Source organism: Camelina sativa, chromosome 3 (assembly GCF_030686135.1).
Source record: "Camelina sativa cultivar CO46 ecotype springtype chromosome 3, ASM3068613v1".
NCBI lineage: Eukaryota > Viridiplantae > Streptophyta > Magnoliopsida > Brassicales > Brassicaceae > Camelina > Camelina sativa.
Genome location: NC_141882.1, coordinates 6,309,068 through 6,324,245, shown reverse-complemented (window position 1 = coordinate 6,324,245; position 15,178 = coordinate 6,309,068). Strand labels below are relative to the sequence as shown.

Below are 15,178 nucleotides of genomic sequence, written 5' to 3'. Positions count from 1 at the left end.
ACTCACCTAATAGATTTGGTTTACCGAAATGAGGAAGATAGTTTTAAACTAATGTGTCCTCTGTAAGTCAATTAATTCTCCTGTTCTTTTTTTAACCTATTATCTAATCCGCGCAATTTGTTTTAAATAAACACAATTAGTTAATTACAAGGGAGAAAAATAAGTCTTTGGTAATAAAATAACATATTTGAAGTGTATGGATCTGAAAAATGGATCTAAGAGGAATCCGATTAAAGATGCATACAAACAAACAAAAACATAAAAGGATAATTTAATAACTCTGATTTCTCTAAGAGAAAAATGAAACGGTTGCATCCGGTTAATTAATGTAAATCGTTAAAAAATTGGAAACATCATCATAAATATAATAGAGAGTAATAATAAATAGTGGACCGACCCTCCTACTCTAAAAAAAATAAAGAAAAATTGAGGACAGAAATAAAAGAAACCAAGTCTGGAACACAATGATTGATTGATTAATCACTTCTTATTATAAACTCACTTTTTTTTTTCTAGTTTTCTTCTCCTTCTTCTTCTAGCGAGCTCTCTTTTAGAAATCAAAAGAGAGAGAGAGAGAGAGAGAGAGAGAGAGATCCATGGAGGGTCTTCAAAGATCAACCATCTCGTTCCGTCGGCAAGGATCTTCCGGTATAGTCTTTGACGATCGTCTCATCGCGGAACTTAACAAATCTGGCAGCGGCGGCGGCAGCAACGAGCAGAAAGACGAAAGTCAACGCGACGAACAACCTAAACCGTTGTCTGAAAGCTCGGACCAACAACAAGTCGTCAAACCTATAATCGAAGCCGGAGAGGAGAAAGACAACAAGCTCAAACCTATTAAAACCGGTGGAGGAGGTATAGAGAGGAGTCGATCTAACGGCGGAGGAGCTCAACGACATCAAAGAACAACCGGAAGAGTGTCTCCGGCTGTAGACCCTCCGTCTCCGAGAATTTCGTCATGCGGTTGTTGCTCTGCTTTTGCTAAGAATCCGCCGGGGAAGAAGAAGGTTAACAACCCGAGGAAAAGGCCGCCTAAACGTAGATCGAGGGAGATAGAGGTAGGCGTCAGGATTTAATCAAACAACTCATGAGAGCAACAAAAAAAAAAAAATACTACTAGTATACACTTTTGTCTTTGATCTTTCTTTTTTTTTTTTTATTGATTTTTTATGTTGTTGTGTGCTCTGTTATAAAACTTTTAATTTGATTTTTCGATTTGATCAAACAGACTTTGGTGTATTGTATAAATTATATATATGTCTTTCTTTGTTTTCTTCCATTTCTGTACATATCAAAAACTTCCGATTAGTGGGATTATTCTGAAACAACTTCAAGTCCCTTCCGATGGCTCACTGAATCTGGCAGAGAAAGCGGCCGATCGTAAACAAGATAAAGTTCGATGCTTTCCCCTTTGCTTTGTAACAGATGTACCAAATCTGCTGCATTGATTGGAATTGGAATGAACGGCTCTGATTATGTTGATTGATTGATTTGATTTAAATGTTTTATTTAGTAGCTTAATAATATATTTACTGGACCATTTCACCGCCGCAATCCACGGTTTCGACCAGACCACCGTGTCTTGTCCGGATCAAGCAAGATATCACATTACCAATTATAGATAAGCTGGCTTTTTTCATTGTACTAATATATGCTGGCTTAAACTATAATATTTTCCTCAAAATGAAATTCTTCAATCCGACAAAGTTTGAGTCATAACTCAATCATGGAGAGTTTCATAGTAAAAGAATCAAAACATAATAAGATTACAACTTCCTCTTGAAGACAATGTTATTGAGGGCCGAGTTTAGGACAACCCTCAGCTAGAGGCAAGTCCAAGTTGTCGACTGTCCTAAAAGTGCGTGGTACCATCTTATCAACATAAAGATTACCATCCAAATGATCACACTCATGTTGCAAAATCCTTGCTTGCCAACCTGAAGCATTCACTTCAATCTCTTTCCCTTGACGATCGAAGCCTGTCACTACCACCTCAAGGTATCTCTCCACCGCAGCTCTGAATCCATTCACACTCAAACATCCTTCAAAGAAGAGAGCCTTCTTGTTGCTCCTCTCCTTTAGCACCGGATTCACCATCACCTAATAAACCAAACCCACCAAAAAAATTCAACATTTTTTTGTTTGTCGTAATCTCAATTGTAACAAACAAACAACTCCAAAGAGCACTCTAATACTAGTATTTACCATGAGATCAAAGGGACGCCTTTCTTGAGCAAGAATCTCATCCTTTGGTGCGTAGCTTATATACTCTTTTGTATCTTCCAAAACTATAATCTGTAATGTATCACAACATTGAATAACAAATTCAATATATATCTTTCGCCTTGAAAATGCGGGAATTAAGTTAAAGCAGTTACCCTTAAGGGAACACCAATTTGAGGAGCAGCAAGGCCAACTCCAGGAGCCAATCTCATGACTTTAATCATATCATCAATTATCTTCTGAATACGCTCTGACCCGATTTCTTCCGGGTCAACTTCTCGGGCTTTCTCGTGCAGAACCGGGTCTCCAGCTCCCACTATATCCAGTAATTCCACTTTCTTCTTCTTCTCTCCCAGACCCAATAACCAACCGGCTTTTGTCGACAGGGATGAGGAAGAAGAAGGCAGATTGTACAGCTTACGGTTCAGCAAGTATGAGGAACCGGGTCTCGTGACGGGGAAACGGATAGAGCGACATGTCACGGCGGCGGAAACCGGAAGTAGACGAAGTGATACTTTGAAAAGGGTTTCCATGGTGGCCGTCGCTTGGTCTCTGTAAAGAGTAGTAGTACCATCGGTCATTACTTTGGAAATTATGTCTCTTTGGGCCTATTACCGCTCTTTCGGCCCATTATTGTAGCAGCCCAATTGTAAAGCTTAATATATTCTTGAAGTTTTAAACTAATTGGATCAACTTTTATGGAGCAATCACTTTGTTTCTTGGGTTTGAGTTTTTTAAAAGTGTAGTAGTAAGCAAAGTATTGATCTACTTAGGTGTAATATTTATATCTAAATCCTTGTATTAATTGTCTTTTTAATTTGGCTTTGCATTTATAGAAACAAGTAGCATAATTGTGTTTCAGTTAGCATTTTGTAATATTTCAGTCAGATTCTGAATCCTTGTACTAACTTTAATGTCTGCCAAATTAGTACTCAACTGTAATAAAATATGATAATTTAAAATTTTGATGAGTTTCAGAAATATAGGTTGTATGTATATAATAGATATAATCATATACTATTATCTATTTGTATGATGTGGCTATCATTTGCATATTAATATTATCTTGTTCTATATTGTATCTAGAACTATTGTTAAGTTATAATATTCCGTTGATAATTTATTTATGCATTAAGCACCGAAACATTCTAACTCGTGCGATTATATATATGCGTTAGTGATCATATACAGAGCTATCCACCACAGGCCAATTACGTACGTAATTTAAAATGTAAAGAAAAATTGTAATAAATTAAATTAAATTACATTAAATCAACGAATAACATCCCAAACAAGTGGTGATTCAAATCCAAATATTTAATTTCAAATGTGTTAAAGTAATGAATTGATACTGGATTATAGGCAGTAACGGTTCATGATCTCAACCACGTACGTTGGCTTTGAAGTTTACACCAATATTCTATTATATCCGGTATAGCCGTATATGTATATACAGTATGATTCAACGAATGTGCCTAAAATTCATAAGTTTGGTTAGGAGTTAGGTACTTAGGTTATATGTTAACTTAACTTAAGCCACATGACCTCTTCTTTGTTAGTATTTTATTGTACTTCTTGGCAAAAAAGAAGCGGTACGGGTTACCGGAGCGGCGACAATGGGAAGAGTGGGCGGTGAGTTAACAATGTTAAATCTCCAATGCTAGCTTAAGCCATAATTCGTGCGGTACTAAAAGAAAAAACAACTAAGTCAAATTTCTTTTGTTAAATGGTCAAATTTTATATATAGCATTTTGGAATCTTGCTTCCTTGTTTCTCCTAATTAACAAAGTCAAATTCAATATGTAGTTAGGCAACCTCTTTTACATTTAATTTTTATTAGATTCGATGGATGTATTATATCCAACAATTTAAAATAATATTAATTTAATGCATGCCAATATATATTAGTTTTTCTTATAAACCACCCTTAAAACAATAAGTCGAGACTGTAAAACCAAATTGTTCTAATCTTTGTGCTGGTAAATTTAATTTAGTTGCAAAAGTATTAGCTATCCTCCATGTGCTTATGATTTTTGCAGAGTACAATATACAAGTCAATAGAATTAAAGTAGAGGCGGTGCTTCCTCTGGCTCTGAGTCGCGTATATAACTTGAGATTCAAGATTCTATTATTCCTTCAACATTCAAATATGGTTTCCGTAAAGAGAAAAAGTCTTCTCGATGGTTTCCTTCAAATCTTATTATTTTTTAAATTTAAAATCCCCTATAAATAGATAGGTCTCGATCGGATCATCTCCAACATCTAACAATTCACCAGGAAACACAAGCACTCTTAAACACATACATTGATACATATCCACCATGAACAACAACAACAAGAAGATGATGAGTTCCGCAAAAGAGAGTGGTAACGGTACCACTAACATTGTTATAACAGAGACAAGGAATAAGAAGGTGGAGAGGAAGGCATCGATGGACGTGGACAAGTGCGCTGAAGCTTTCATCTCAAAGTTCAGAAATCAGCTTCTTCTCCAGCGTCTCGAATCCATCGAAAACATGCTCTCCCGAGGCCCTTAATTAACACCATTTATCAATAGTCCAATACACACATGTATTCTTTATGTATTACTTCTATTTATTTCTTTTCTTTTCTATACACTGTTATAAATCATAGGATTCCAACGTATGGACGATTGATTTATGGCTTTAGATCGTTTTTTTCTAAGACCTTCTTTCTTTTATATGTGGGTTTCTTCTTTTTTTTTTGGGGGTAAAATCTCTGGTCCTTTTTATTATTACAGTATATCAAAATTTTCAACCAAAGGGAATGCGAGTTTGTCTATCTAGAGGAGTTTTCCGATCCGAGCCAAACATGTCTTGCGAATACTTCTATACGAACTAGCTTGGAAAGGCTCTAGATAAAGCATTTTAATTTCTTGATTGCATTGCACAAAAGCGTCAATTCGAAGCAACTAAATAAACCAATACGCACATATATGTAAGCATTATTTCCCTTGATTATATTATATAGCATGTTGACCAAAGAGAATGGTCAATTCCTCGAAGGGAATCACATTCGCTGATTCACATCGGTCTCTTATTGATTACACTCAAATCAAGCACACTATTAATACACACACACAAACACAACAGAGATGCGCCTAAGGGTGGACCACTTGGTGGATATGAGTCTGCTGCGGTTGTGGCTGCACCATCTGGTGGAGTTTGACTCTTGAGCAAGACCGAGCCATTCCTCCTACAAGGGGAACTACAGGGAGGCTATCACAGTTGCAGATCTCGATCATGAAGCCATCAGGGTCGTGGAAGAAGAGCTGGTCCACTTGGATCCCTCCTTCTTCTACTAGCGCCCTCACATACTCGATTTCCATATCCTCCAGCTTCTTCTCCACTGCTCCCATACTCTCGCACTGCATTTCCACAGTTCACAACTCCTATTTTTCAGACTAAAGTTCCTCTAGTAATCAATATATACATATATGCCAAAACAGAGTAAATACTATATACATTTGTGATCATTTTAGTCTGAAAACCAAATGGTTAGTTGCCTAATCTTTAGTATCATTTCTAAATGAAAGAAAAGGATGCGCTGATTGTTTGAGACCATGCAAGTGGTTTGTTGTCAATAATCGGAACAATGAATACGTCTACCTCATAAAAGTCTTAACTAAAGCCCTACATTCTATTGTCCTTTTTCTCTCGGTCTCTCTTGTCTCACAAATTCAATTTTTCTTTCATTGATAGTTGTCATAAATCACATGATCAAACTATACCCTTCAGCGTTTAGTTAGGAGCTTAACAGCTCAGTATTTAGCCACTTTGGATTTTCTTTCATGACAAACAAACAAAATCTGAATCTGTGTTTTGCACAAAAAGATACATAAATCTAGACATCTAAATACAGAGCACGTATAACTTATGCTTAAAGAGTTTAAAATCACACAAAAATATTGAAAAAGTAGGACTAAATCGAGAATGACAAAACAAAAATAACCTGGAAAGAAATGTGATTATCCTTGGGATTAATGGCAGTTTTCTTAGGAAGTTTCTCCGGTTCTGGGGACCGCAGGAGATGTATTCCAATTCCATGACCAAACAACCTAAACCCCAAAAAAAAACACACAAACATTTAATTACAACTAACCCATTTATTATTTTGATATATAAAATATGGATAAACTAAGAGAGAGGGTACCAAGCTCCTTCAAAATTTAAGGATTCAGGTCTTCTGATCGGGATGAACCCTAACACCTTGTGGTAAAAGCTCATAGATTCATCGACGGATCGGCACAAGAGAGAGACGTGGTTCAGTGACGTGAGATGCAATGGGTTTCCTGCGTTTTCCTTCATTTTCCCAAGAAAAAATTCCTAAGATAGGGAGAGAATTAAAAAAAACACACACACAACGCCACCTCTGATCAACAATTCAAAGACAAAGGTGTCGACGTTAATACAAGCGAGAATGATTGAAAAAGACGATTGCGGAATGATGTATATACATGTATGTAATATATATATAGTTGTGCATGTGTAGAAGCAAGGGTAATGGGATAACCACGGAACTTATCCGATGATCAAAACACACTTGGCCAATGATGGTTATTTATAGAAGGCGTCAAAGCAATTCGTTATTTTTATTGATTTTTAGGAATTAATTATTTTAGGACTACTGTATATAAGAAAAAAGATCAGCATATCATTTTTTTTTAATTGAAATTTTAAGTCATGTATTAACTCTTGTTTATATGACCATCAAACTCATATATAGATCAAATAATTTAATTTAATTCTATTGGGTTTTATAAAAAAATATGCATAGCAATATTATTATCAGTTGAATTTTATTATATTTTAAATTTAGTAAAAATATTTAAATGATATGAATGGAAAGTTATTTAAAATATATGCATACTATAAATAAATATATATAACTAATTATAATGGATAACTTGAATTTCTGTTTTTCCAAATAAATAAATATGAGATACCAAACCAACGTTAGTAATTTGTCTAGTTAAAAATATTTTAAAACTAACAAAATATATGTATTGTTTTGATAAAAACTAAGAGATATACGTCAAACTTTAAATAGTAGAAATCTTAAAAATTTCCTTGATTAATTCGATATAAAATTTTATTAAAATGAAAAATCTAAATGTGTTAGTCTAGTTTTAATCATAGTTTACGACCATCAACATCATATCCTAATGAACGTACCAAACAAATTCGGCCTATTGGAGCATATTTTACCGTAAGGAGGAGGTTAGTCTTTTACAAGTTGAGTATGTGACGGGACGTCGATCGATTTCGATATGTAAACAAAATTGACAGTACGATAAAACTATAAATAGTTTGAAATATTTAAATTGGTTAAAACAACAATAAAAAAGAAAAGAAAAACGAAATGAAGATGTAGTCAATAATTGCAACTGAATTTTAGATCGAAGGAGGTTTAATCTTATGGAGTAAAACGTAAAAGGAATATGATTAGAAGATGATTACGTAGGGGATCAAACGACGACGACAACTGCTACCACATGACTGAAAATGATGTGATTGGTAAAGAGAAAGGTAGAAACAGGGTTGTGAACCGGGAAGTGTCAGGATGAGTTCAACACGTAAGGACCCAAAACAAGCTGACTCGGACAATCACAACTCCTCGTTTTTTTTTCCTTTTAACAACACGAATAATATTTATGGGACACGTCAGCATAATTAACATTTGTTGCCGTGTCCAGTTCAAATTGGCCTGTCCCGACTACCAACTTTGTGTTTGTTTCTTTTTGGCAACCCCATTTACCAGCTGATTTTGGTTTGAGGATATTTTGGAAATTTTCTTTGGGCCAACACCAAGGGAGACGCCATCACACTATATTTGTTTTTTGATGTTTTATCTTGGAAATTTGGTGAAACTATTTAAATTTATATTTTCACGTATATCTCTATAGTTATATAGATTTATAGCTTTCAAAACTAACTCTTGACAAAAGAAAAAGAAAAAAAAAATTAACGTTGGCAAACTTTAATAATTTGACTAGTTTCAAATAATGTATATTTTGAAGAGAAAATGTGATTAAAACTAAAACACCAATTAAATAAAAAATATTATTTTAATGAAAGAATTTTGTTGTTTTTTGCAGTAAAACAATATCAAGTCTCTTTGTTTATTGTTTTTTAAAAAGTTTGTCGGCAGGTCTTTGTTTATTTTGCAACACATTTACATCGAGAAATTCTTTTTTGGATTTTAGGATGACTGTTACGTTTTACCTAATCTCGCATGAACTTATGATTTCATTTTATAAGTTCATCCATGCCCCATAACTTATAATATGCTGAGATATCATTAAAATGTGTTGATATGATATTATTATATTTTCAGTGAGGTATAGATCGTCACTTACTTCAACCAAACATCCATAGTCTTTTTTTAAAAAATTTACTTTGGACTGTCACTTTTTCATCTATAGCCTTTTTCTCTTGTCGAAGGGTCAATATAACCTAATTTGGGATCCAACTCAAGATTTAATAATCCTTTTTTAACTTTCTTTCTCTTTCACATCTTAAATTATCGATTTAAATATTGGTTTCACTAAACACTGACACACATATAGTTTTAAACATACTAGTGCATCAGCATGCATATTGCATACTCCAAATTACACGTTTTTCAACTAACAAATATGGTAGGCCCATTATTCATGAAAGGGGTAGGCCCATTATTCCTGAAAAGGCTTTAATTTTAGTAGGCCCATTGTTATTTTCCCATGTATGGAAGAACACAAATTACACAAACCGTTTCTTTAGGTCTTCAACAAAACTACAAAATGTAATAACACTACATAATGGACTGATAGAACAAGAGCAGTAGCTGAATGTGTTGATAGAAAGAAAGAAGTGGTTTAACAAACAAACATTCTGTGGAGAAGCAGAAATGTCTAAAGAGTGAGTAAACGAAGAATGTATGGGTAGGTTGGACCAAATCAAACCTCAGAAGGAGGTTTCAATCTAATGAGTCGCTTGATCCTGTCTTTGTCAGTGTTCTCGAGAAGTCCGTTCCAAACGATTTCATCAAGACACAAACAAATCCTTCCATATTTATCCAGAAACACTCGTTCTGTTGGGGGCTTTCCGCATACGTCTTTCACAGCCGCTGTTATGATATATATGGTTTCTGCCGCTGCACCACACAACAACACCAAAAAAGCAGCACAGATTCAAAAACTCTGAGTGAAGCAGAGATCAGTTGGTTAACAAAAGAGGAGAAAAAAGGCTTACAAGCAAGTTCATCGTACTCGTCTTTGCCAACAAGGAAGATGCTAACATCTCCAAGCATTGTGTACACTATATAAACAGACCTGCACCCAAAAAAAAAAAAAAAAAAAAACTCTCGATTACTTACTTACATGCCCAAATGATGTTTTATTGGTTTAGTAATTAGCTACAAAAATGCCACAGGGAGAGAGTAGAGGTAGTAGTTTGAAAGTGTTACTTATGGCAAGCGACAAGAAGCTCTTCGTTTTTAACGCCTTTGAGATTATCTGCTCCCAACTTAACCAAGAAAGTTCGCCAGTGGAGCCGTTCCTCAGCTGGAACTCCATTGAACCTACAAGAATAATTAAAAGGCTTCTGATGATTTGCTACTAACTACTACTATACAAAAAAGTCACTCACATGTATTGCAGAATGAATATCGATTTCAGCTCTACTTGTTGCAAGCCAAAGTCCACAAATGTTTTTTTTTTTTTTTTTTTTTTTTTTTCAGATAAGAGAACACAACTGACATAGTTATAGCATCAACAACATCTATCTAGCACTGAATAATAGAAACAAAGCAAAATGCATCACAAACATGAAACAAACTCACATTCTCTTCCAAAATTCATATGTTGAATTTGAGATAAATCCAATTCGACAGTGTAGAGAGAGGAATTGAAATCTAATTTTCAATCATGAGACACAAGGAAGCATGAAGTTAAATCGAAATCCCTAAATCTGACAAACTATGTCAAAACCCAGATGAACACCAGATCCACAAAATAACATCAATGCTCGAATCGGTTCCTTAATAAGAATTCAGCCAAACAAGCCAATCATACTTCCGATCAAATTGACAAGCTGCGGAAATAGATGACAAGATCTGGGAGGGAAAGAGAAATTGGGTGGGATCTGAAGAGCGAACCAACCTTTCGATCAAAACGTTCCCAACGGAGTTGGCGAACAACACTGCTAGGATCATGATCTTCCCCTCTCTTCGATTTCTTCTTTTTTAGCCTCTTTCGATTCTAGCTATACTTCTCTTCTTCTTCTACCTCAAGACATATTCTTCGCGAATTACTCAATTAAAACGACAAAGGGACCTTTTCGTAATTCTACATGCATTCGAACCTTCTCTTTCAGAATGTGGGTTCCGCTTATTGACAATAAAAAATCCTACAGGCCTCTCATTTATTGGGTCTGAACTGAAATAGCCAAATCTGTTAAATGAATAATTGTACCCATGTCTTTCTTGTTATTTTTTTTTATTCTTTTTCCCTGCCCTTTAGTAAGAATGTAAAAGATGGTATAAAATGTTAGTAAAAAGACCAAGTGGAATGTGGATGTATAGATTACTTGATAAGTTAGTTATGTTAGATATATTATTATGGAGAAGAGAAGATGTTGATAGTTGAAAAAAAGGGGAGGTCAACATCAATGTCGAGTATAAGGAAAGGTGTCATTGTTTCAAAAAAAAACTATCAAGAGAAAGTAGAGACCACCTTTTTCATTCTTGTTATCTTCATTATTTCCTTTTCTTCCTCTTTTTTTCCACTACTTGCATGTTATACTACCCTATTTCTCTGTAAATAAGTTGGCTTTTTTTAAAAAGTAATAGAAAACAAAAGTTGTATTGTTATATACAGTAGTTGTGAATGGTTACAGTGAAATAGGACAAGTCATAAAGATGAGCACAAACAAGTACAAACAAGCTACTGTGGAAGTGAAAGTTGAACCTCTTCCTTAACCTAATTCGTTTTGCCTTCACCCTTCGATTGTACTCTTTGAATCCTCAAGAATCCTTAACTTAATTTATTCACTCTTCGTTGGTAACAATTCAACCTCCCTTTTCCTTTTCTCAATGTGTGATGATGATGTAGTATCAGTTTAATTAAGTTCCTCGCTATTTCTGTATATATATATTCATTGATGTCACGTTTGTGTTACAACACTTTTGGATTTTATTTATTTATTTGCATATCTTTAATCGTACAAATTTTGGTGGACAAATATATCAAAATGGTTGATTTGGGAGGTTTAAGGAGGATTCAATCATCGTCGTTGATGCAAAACGTCACAATTAGACGTTGATATGATTTCACATGGTAATACATGATGCATGGTGTGCGAGTGCGATTGATGATTTATATATACAAATACAGAACAGAAATGAAAGATACGTCCATGATCAATAAAAATCCTTTGGTTTTTTAAATTAATGCACCTTCCCCTCTCGGTTAGACAAAGTACGTTTTGTAGACGACTAGAGTAGTCTTTTTTCTTTTCGTTTGTCTAGCTAAGCATCTTCTTTTCAAACTCTTGAAATATATGGATCTTCTCTGTATAACAGAATTATTAACTACAGTTCGTAAAATTACAATTAGCCGTCTCGAATTCAGAATTCATTTAATGGTCTATTGATCTTCAATCCTCGATCGGTATTATTCCGAGTATACGTACCCCATAACGAAGGTTCAATAACTTTGAAACAAACAAAAATGCATTTAGAGTTGCATTTCTATTATTATACTGGCTATAATACTAAAAAAAATATATTCCTTGAAGCTTAATTACGGCAAAATACAAGATTCTGTTGCGAGGATTCCTGGGAATGCATTGTGTAAATTGTATTCAATAATGTTGTTGTAGACCATGTAGTCTAGTATATAGTATCATCATGCGTGCAAAGTAAAATTTAAAACAGTCTCAATCAAAAGAACAAATTTTGAATGCATGTGTTTTGTGGGGATACATGATATATTACAAACCTAATTTCACCAACAATTTAATTTTCCTGGTTTATTAGTTTATTTTAAAACAACGAATGAGGATATATATAACACATCAATCAAGACTATTTAGATGTGCTTTGTTTCACATACATACTTAATAAAATTTTGACCCAAACAACTCCAAAAAAACTTAATTAATTAGGAGAGAGTGAGATGCAGCGAAAATATTAGGTAACTTCCAAATATTTGATTAATTATATTTAATCTTCATATATTAACTTAGTTTTACCTGTTTTAAAAATCCCCGCCAATCACCGATTACGCCCCGCAAAATCGCTAGGTCACCATCTCCGCCTCCGCCTCGATTAATGACTAATCTCCGCCTAGCATTGATTATCCAATTATGCATGTCTAGTCTGATTATTTTCCGCTTAATTTTGTGTATACCAATTTTTTTAGAACCAAATAAAAATCAAACATAAATATTTTTGTGATTTAGGCATTTAAATTAAGAGATTATGATGTTTTACAATAACTAATATATAACTTTTAACAAAAATCAGAAAATTTTCTTTTAAAATGATGTTTTATGTGTTTACCATAATTTTAAAGACAATACTATAGTTTTATATTTTATTTGATATTTTCTTTTTAACATAAACAAAAATATACATATATTTAGTACAATATATTTTTATTTTATTATTAATTTAATAAAATAACCCTAAAATTAGTTCCTATTTAATTTCCGATTTTCTTGCTAGGCGCTAGGCCAACCTCGACCGTCCAACTAGCGCCTAGCAATTTCTAATACATCTATAGAATAACTTACATAAGAGAATTATGATTTGGTTGATGAAAACAAACCCTATTTTCTTCCTAACCCGAATTCAGTTCAACGATTCAACGTTCTTTAGATAAATACTTTTCTGGGTATCCGAATAGTTAAACGAAACTGTAGCTGTATTAATGATCTGATTACATTAGAAATTGTATTGTAATTTCCCTTTGACTAGTCTCATTTAATCAGGAGACAAAGTCGCCCTCATTAGAAGCTTTGCTATAATTTCACGTCCTAGGCTTATCGTGTAGTACTTATGTAAACATTATTTTATTTTGTTATTATTATGCGAGTGCAATAATAAGCCTACTAGAGACTCAAACATAAATAAAAGGTCACCTCTGGATTTTAGTTACAAATATTAATACTTTATTTGATACAAATGTGGAAATATGAGAAACAATTTAGCTAACACATTTGAATATAAAAACGTACGATATATAAAATTATAAAATATACGGTATATAAGTTGATTATTATGGTTGTAAACCAGAAATAAAAACAGGTGCATATATGCAAGCAAATAATATTTAGTTGGTATTGAGAAGCTCCTCTATCATTTGCAAAGCAACCTTCTCCTCATCATCCAACCCTTCTTCTCCGCCGCGGCCAACCTCAACCTCAACCTCAGTGGTCGGACCAAGATCTTCTTGAGGAGCTTTACTAGTAGTCTCTTGGGAGGAGGATCTGGCGGGACCGAGCTCGACAGTCATGACCCAGCTGGAGTCGGACTTGGAACCGGCTCGTTTCTGCCATACTCCGATGTGGGAGCTGGCAGTGTCGAGACGGAGGCAGGTGAGAGAAGGGGATGGAGATTTGCAGCATTTCCTCAGTTTGGCGCTGAGCATGGAAGAGAGCGATGAAGATGATGAGGATGAGGATGATATCGAAGACGAAGATGAAATATCGGTTTTGCCCTCGGCTGTGTCTCCGGTGTTGGTGTTGTTGTTGTTGTTTGTGAGGGGGAAGTTGGTCTTGGCGTTGCGGCCGCTCATTAAAATAGCAGCCTCGTCGTAGGCTCTTGCTGCCTCCTCCGCAGTCTCGAACGTCCCCAGCCAAATCCTCCGTTTCCTTTTTTATAATCATCATGCATGTCAAAATTTAATAACTAAGCATGGTACGGTGTATATAGTCAAATTAAGCATAACTTATTGATAGGTATCTAAAATTGTAGAGATCTCAAAATGGGGTTCATGTGTTAGCTAAGGAGAGGAAAGAAACTATGGGAAGCGATCATGTGTATATATATGTATGTGGTTATGTACTTGAAAGGATCAGAGAGGGGAAATAAATGTATAACGCAGAAAAAAGGAAAGAAAGAAGATAGGTACAATAGAGGGTGGCGAATCTCAGCGACCCAGGAACCCCAATGGCGTTGCCTGACACCTCTGAACTTCTTCGTCTGTACCATTCTTACTTACTCTGTGTTGTTTGTCAGAGAGAAAATAGGAACTTGATGATGAGTAATATATGTATGATGGATGTTTGGTAAATGGTTATAATATTGTGTATATTTATATACATAGGTTAAATTTTGGTGGATGAAAAGGGCTGTACTTGTTCTTACTCTTATTACATTTGACGTCCTCGCTATTCTATTATAGAGAGAGAGAGAATTTAGTTGGAGTTGTTGGTATAGAGTGATTGCTAGTGTGCGAAGGATGGTTAAAAGTATAAACAATTTAAACTTCGAAGGTTGGAATCGTATATATGTAGAGAGGCACAAGTTGTACAAGTATCACATGGCCGTGTATATTGTTTTTAGCATATACACGTACATCCTAATCAACCGTCCACATCATATAGCTACGTACGTACTACGCCTCTCTCTGTTTAATTTGATGCTTGCTTATATTTGTTTACAACTTCGTACGTAAGTATAAGCCTTTTGCGTTCACCATTAACTGCAAAATTTTATATCTAAGCGGAGTGGTAATTAAGACCGAACATATATTAGTCCATATTAATGTTTCATTATATATATAATACTACTATATGTTGGTTAACAACCAACACTAATTGCTAAACATTGTCCAAAATCAATCCAATCCTCTACACATATGATGATGTGAACATCTCCACGATATAATGTAAATATTATACAATTTGTAAATCGTATATATATCGTCGATCTATAAGCTGTTACTTTT

General features: G+C 34.6%; 5 protein-coding genes and 1 pseudogene across 8 annotated transcripts; 2 read left to right on the top strand and 4 right to left on the bottom strand.

Moving 5' to 3' along the window:
* The first annotated feature begins 395 nt into the window (after positions 1-395).
* LOC104774170 (uncharacterized protein At1g15400 pseudogene) lies at positions 396-1,279 on the top strand (annotated as a pseudogene). Its single transcript, XR_015595272.1, has one exon. The product of XR_015595272.1 is annotated as an uncharacterized protein At1g15400 pseudogene (transcript).
* A 373-nt stretch (positions 1,280-1,652) lies between these two features.
* On the bottom strand, positions 1,653-2,800 carry LOC104774139 (peptide deformylase 1A, chloroplastic/mitochondrial-like). The gene is made up of 3 exons (XM_010498808.3): positions 2,379-2,800; positions 2,206-2,295; positions 1,653-2,100 (listed from the first exon to the last, which is right to left on the bottom strand). Exons 1-3 carry the CDS (start codon positions 2,754-2,756, stop codon positions 1,792-1,794), a joined length of 777 nt encoding a protein of 258 aa, XP_010497110.2. The 5' UTR covers positions 2,757-2,800; the 3' UTR covers positions 1,653-1,791.
* A 1,652-nt stretch (positions 2,801-4,452) lies between these two features.
* On the top strand, positions 4,453-4,944 carry LOC104774135 (uncharacterized). The gene has a single exon (XM_019243466.2). It carries the CDS (start codon positions 4,545-4,547, stop codon positions 4,758-4,760), a length of 216 nt encoding a protein of 71 aa, XP_019099011.1. The 5' UTR covers positions 4,453-4,544; the 3' UTR covers positions 4,761-4,944.
* Positions 4,945-5,178: 234 nt separating this feature from the next.
* On the bottom strand, positions 5,179-6,938 carry LOC104774130 (glyoxylase I 4). The gene is made up of 3 exons (XM_010498799.3): positions 6,397-6,938; positions 6,196-6,301; positions 5,179-5,611 (listed from the first exon to the last, which is right to left on the bottom strand). The coding sequence occupies exons 1-3, from the start codon at positions 6,549-6,551 to the stop codon at positions 5,345-5,347; spliced, it is 528 nt and encodes a 175-aa protein (XP_010497101.1). The 5' UTR covers positions 6,552-6,938; the 3' UTR covers positions 5,179-5,344.
* A 2,046-nt stretch (positions 6,939-8,984) lies between these two features.
* On the bottom strand, positions 8,985-10,804 carry LOC104774127 (uncharacterized). Its single transcript, XM_010498796.2, has 4 exons — positions 10,385-10,804; positions 9,691-9,804; positions 9,477-9,556; positions 8,985-9,378 (listed from the first exon to the last, which is right to left on the bottom strand). Exons 1-4 carry the CDS (start codon positions 10,435-10,437, stop codon positions 9,182-9,184), a joined length of 444 nt encoding a protein of 147 aa, XP_010497098.2. The 5' UTR covers positions 10,438-10,804; the 3' UTR covers positions 8,985-9,181.
* Positions 10,805-13,374: 2,570 nt separating this feature from the next.
* LOC104774118 (ethylene-responsive transcription factor WIN1-like) lies at positions 13,375-14,727 on the bottom strand. Of its 3 annotated transcripts, none has more exons than XM_087499814.1 (3): positions 14,596-14,727; positions 14,360-14,450; positions 13,375-14,099 (listed from the first exon to the last, which is right to left on the bottom strand). In XM_087499814.1, exons 2-3 carry the CDS (start codon positions 14,437-14,439, stop codon positions 13,559-13,561), a joined length of 621 nt encoding a protein of 206 aa, XP_087355940.1. In that variant the 5' UTR covers positions 14,440-14,450; positions 14,596-14,727; the 3' UTR covers positions 13,375-13,558. The 3 variants fall into 3 exon arrangements, with proteins under 3 accessions (XP_087355940.1, XP_087355941.1, XP_010497089.1); XM_087499815.1 differs by having other exon boundaries at positions 14,586-14,685; XM_010498787.3 differs by lacking the exon at positions 14,596-14,727 and having other exon boundaries at positions 14,360-14,579.
* Between the last annotated feature and the right edge of the window lie 451 nt (positions 14,728-15,178).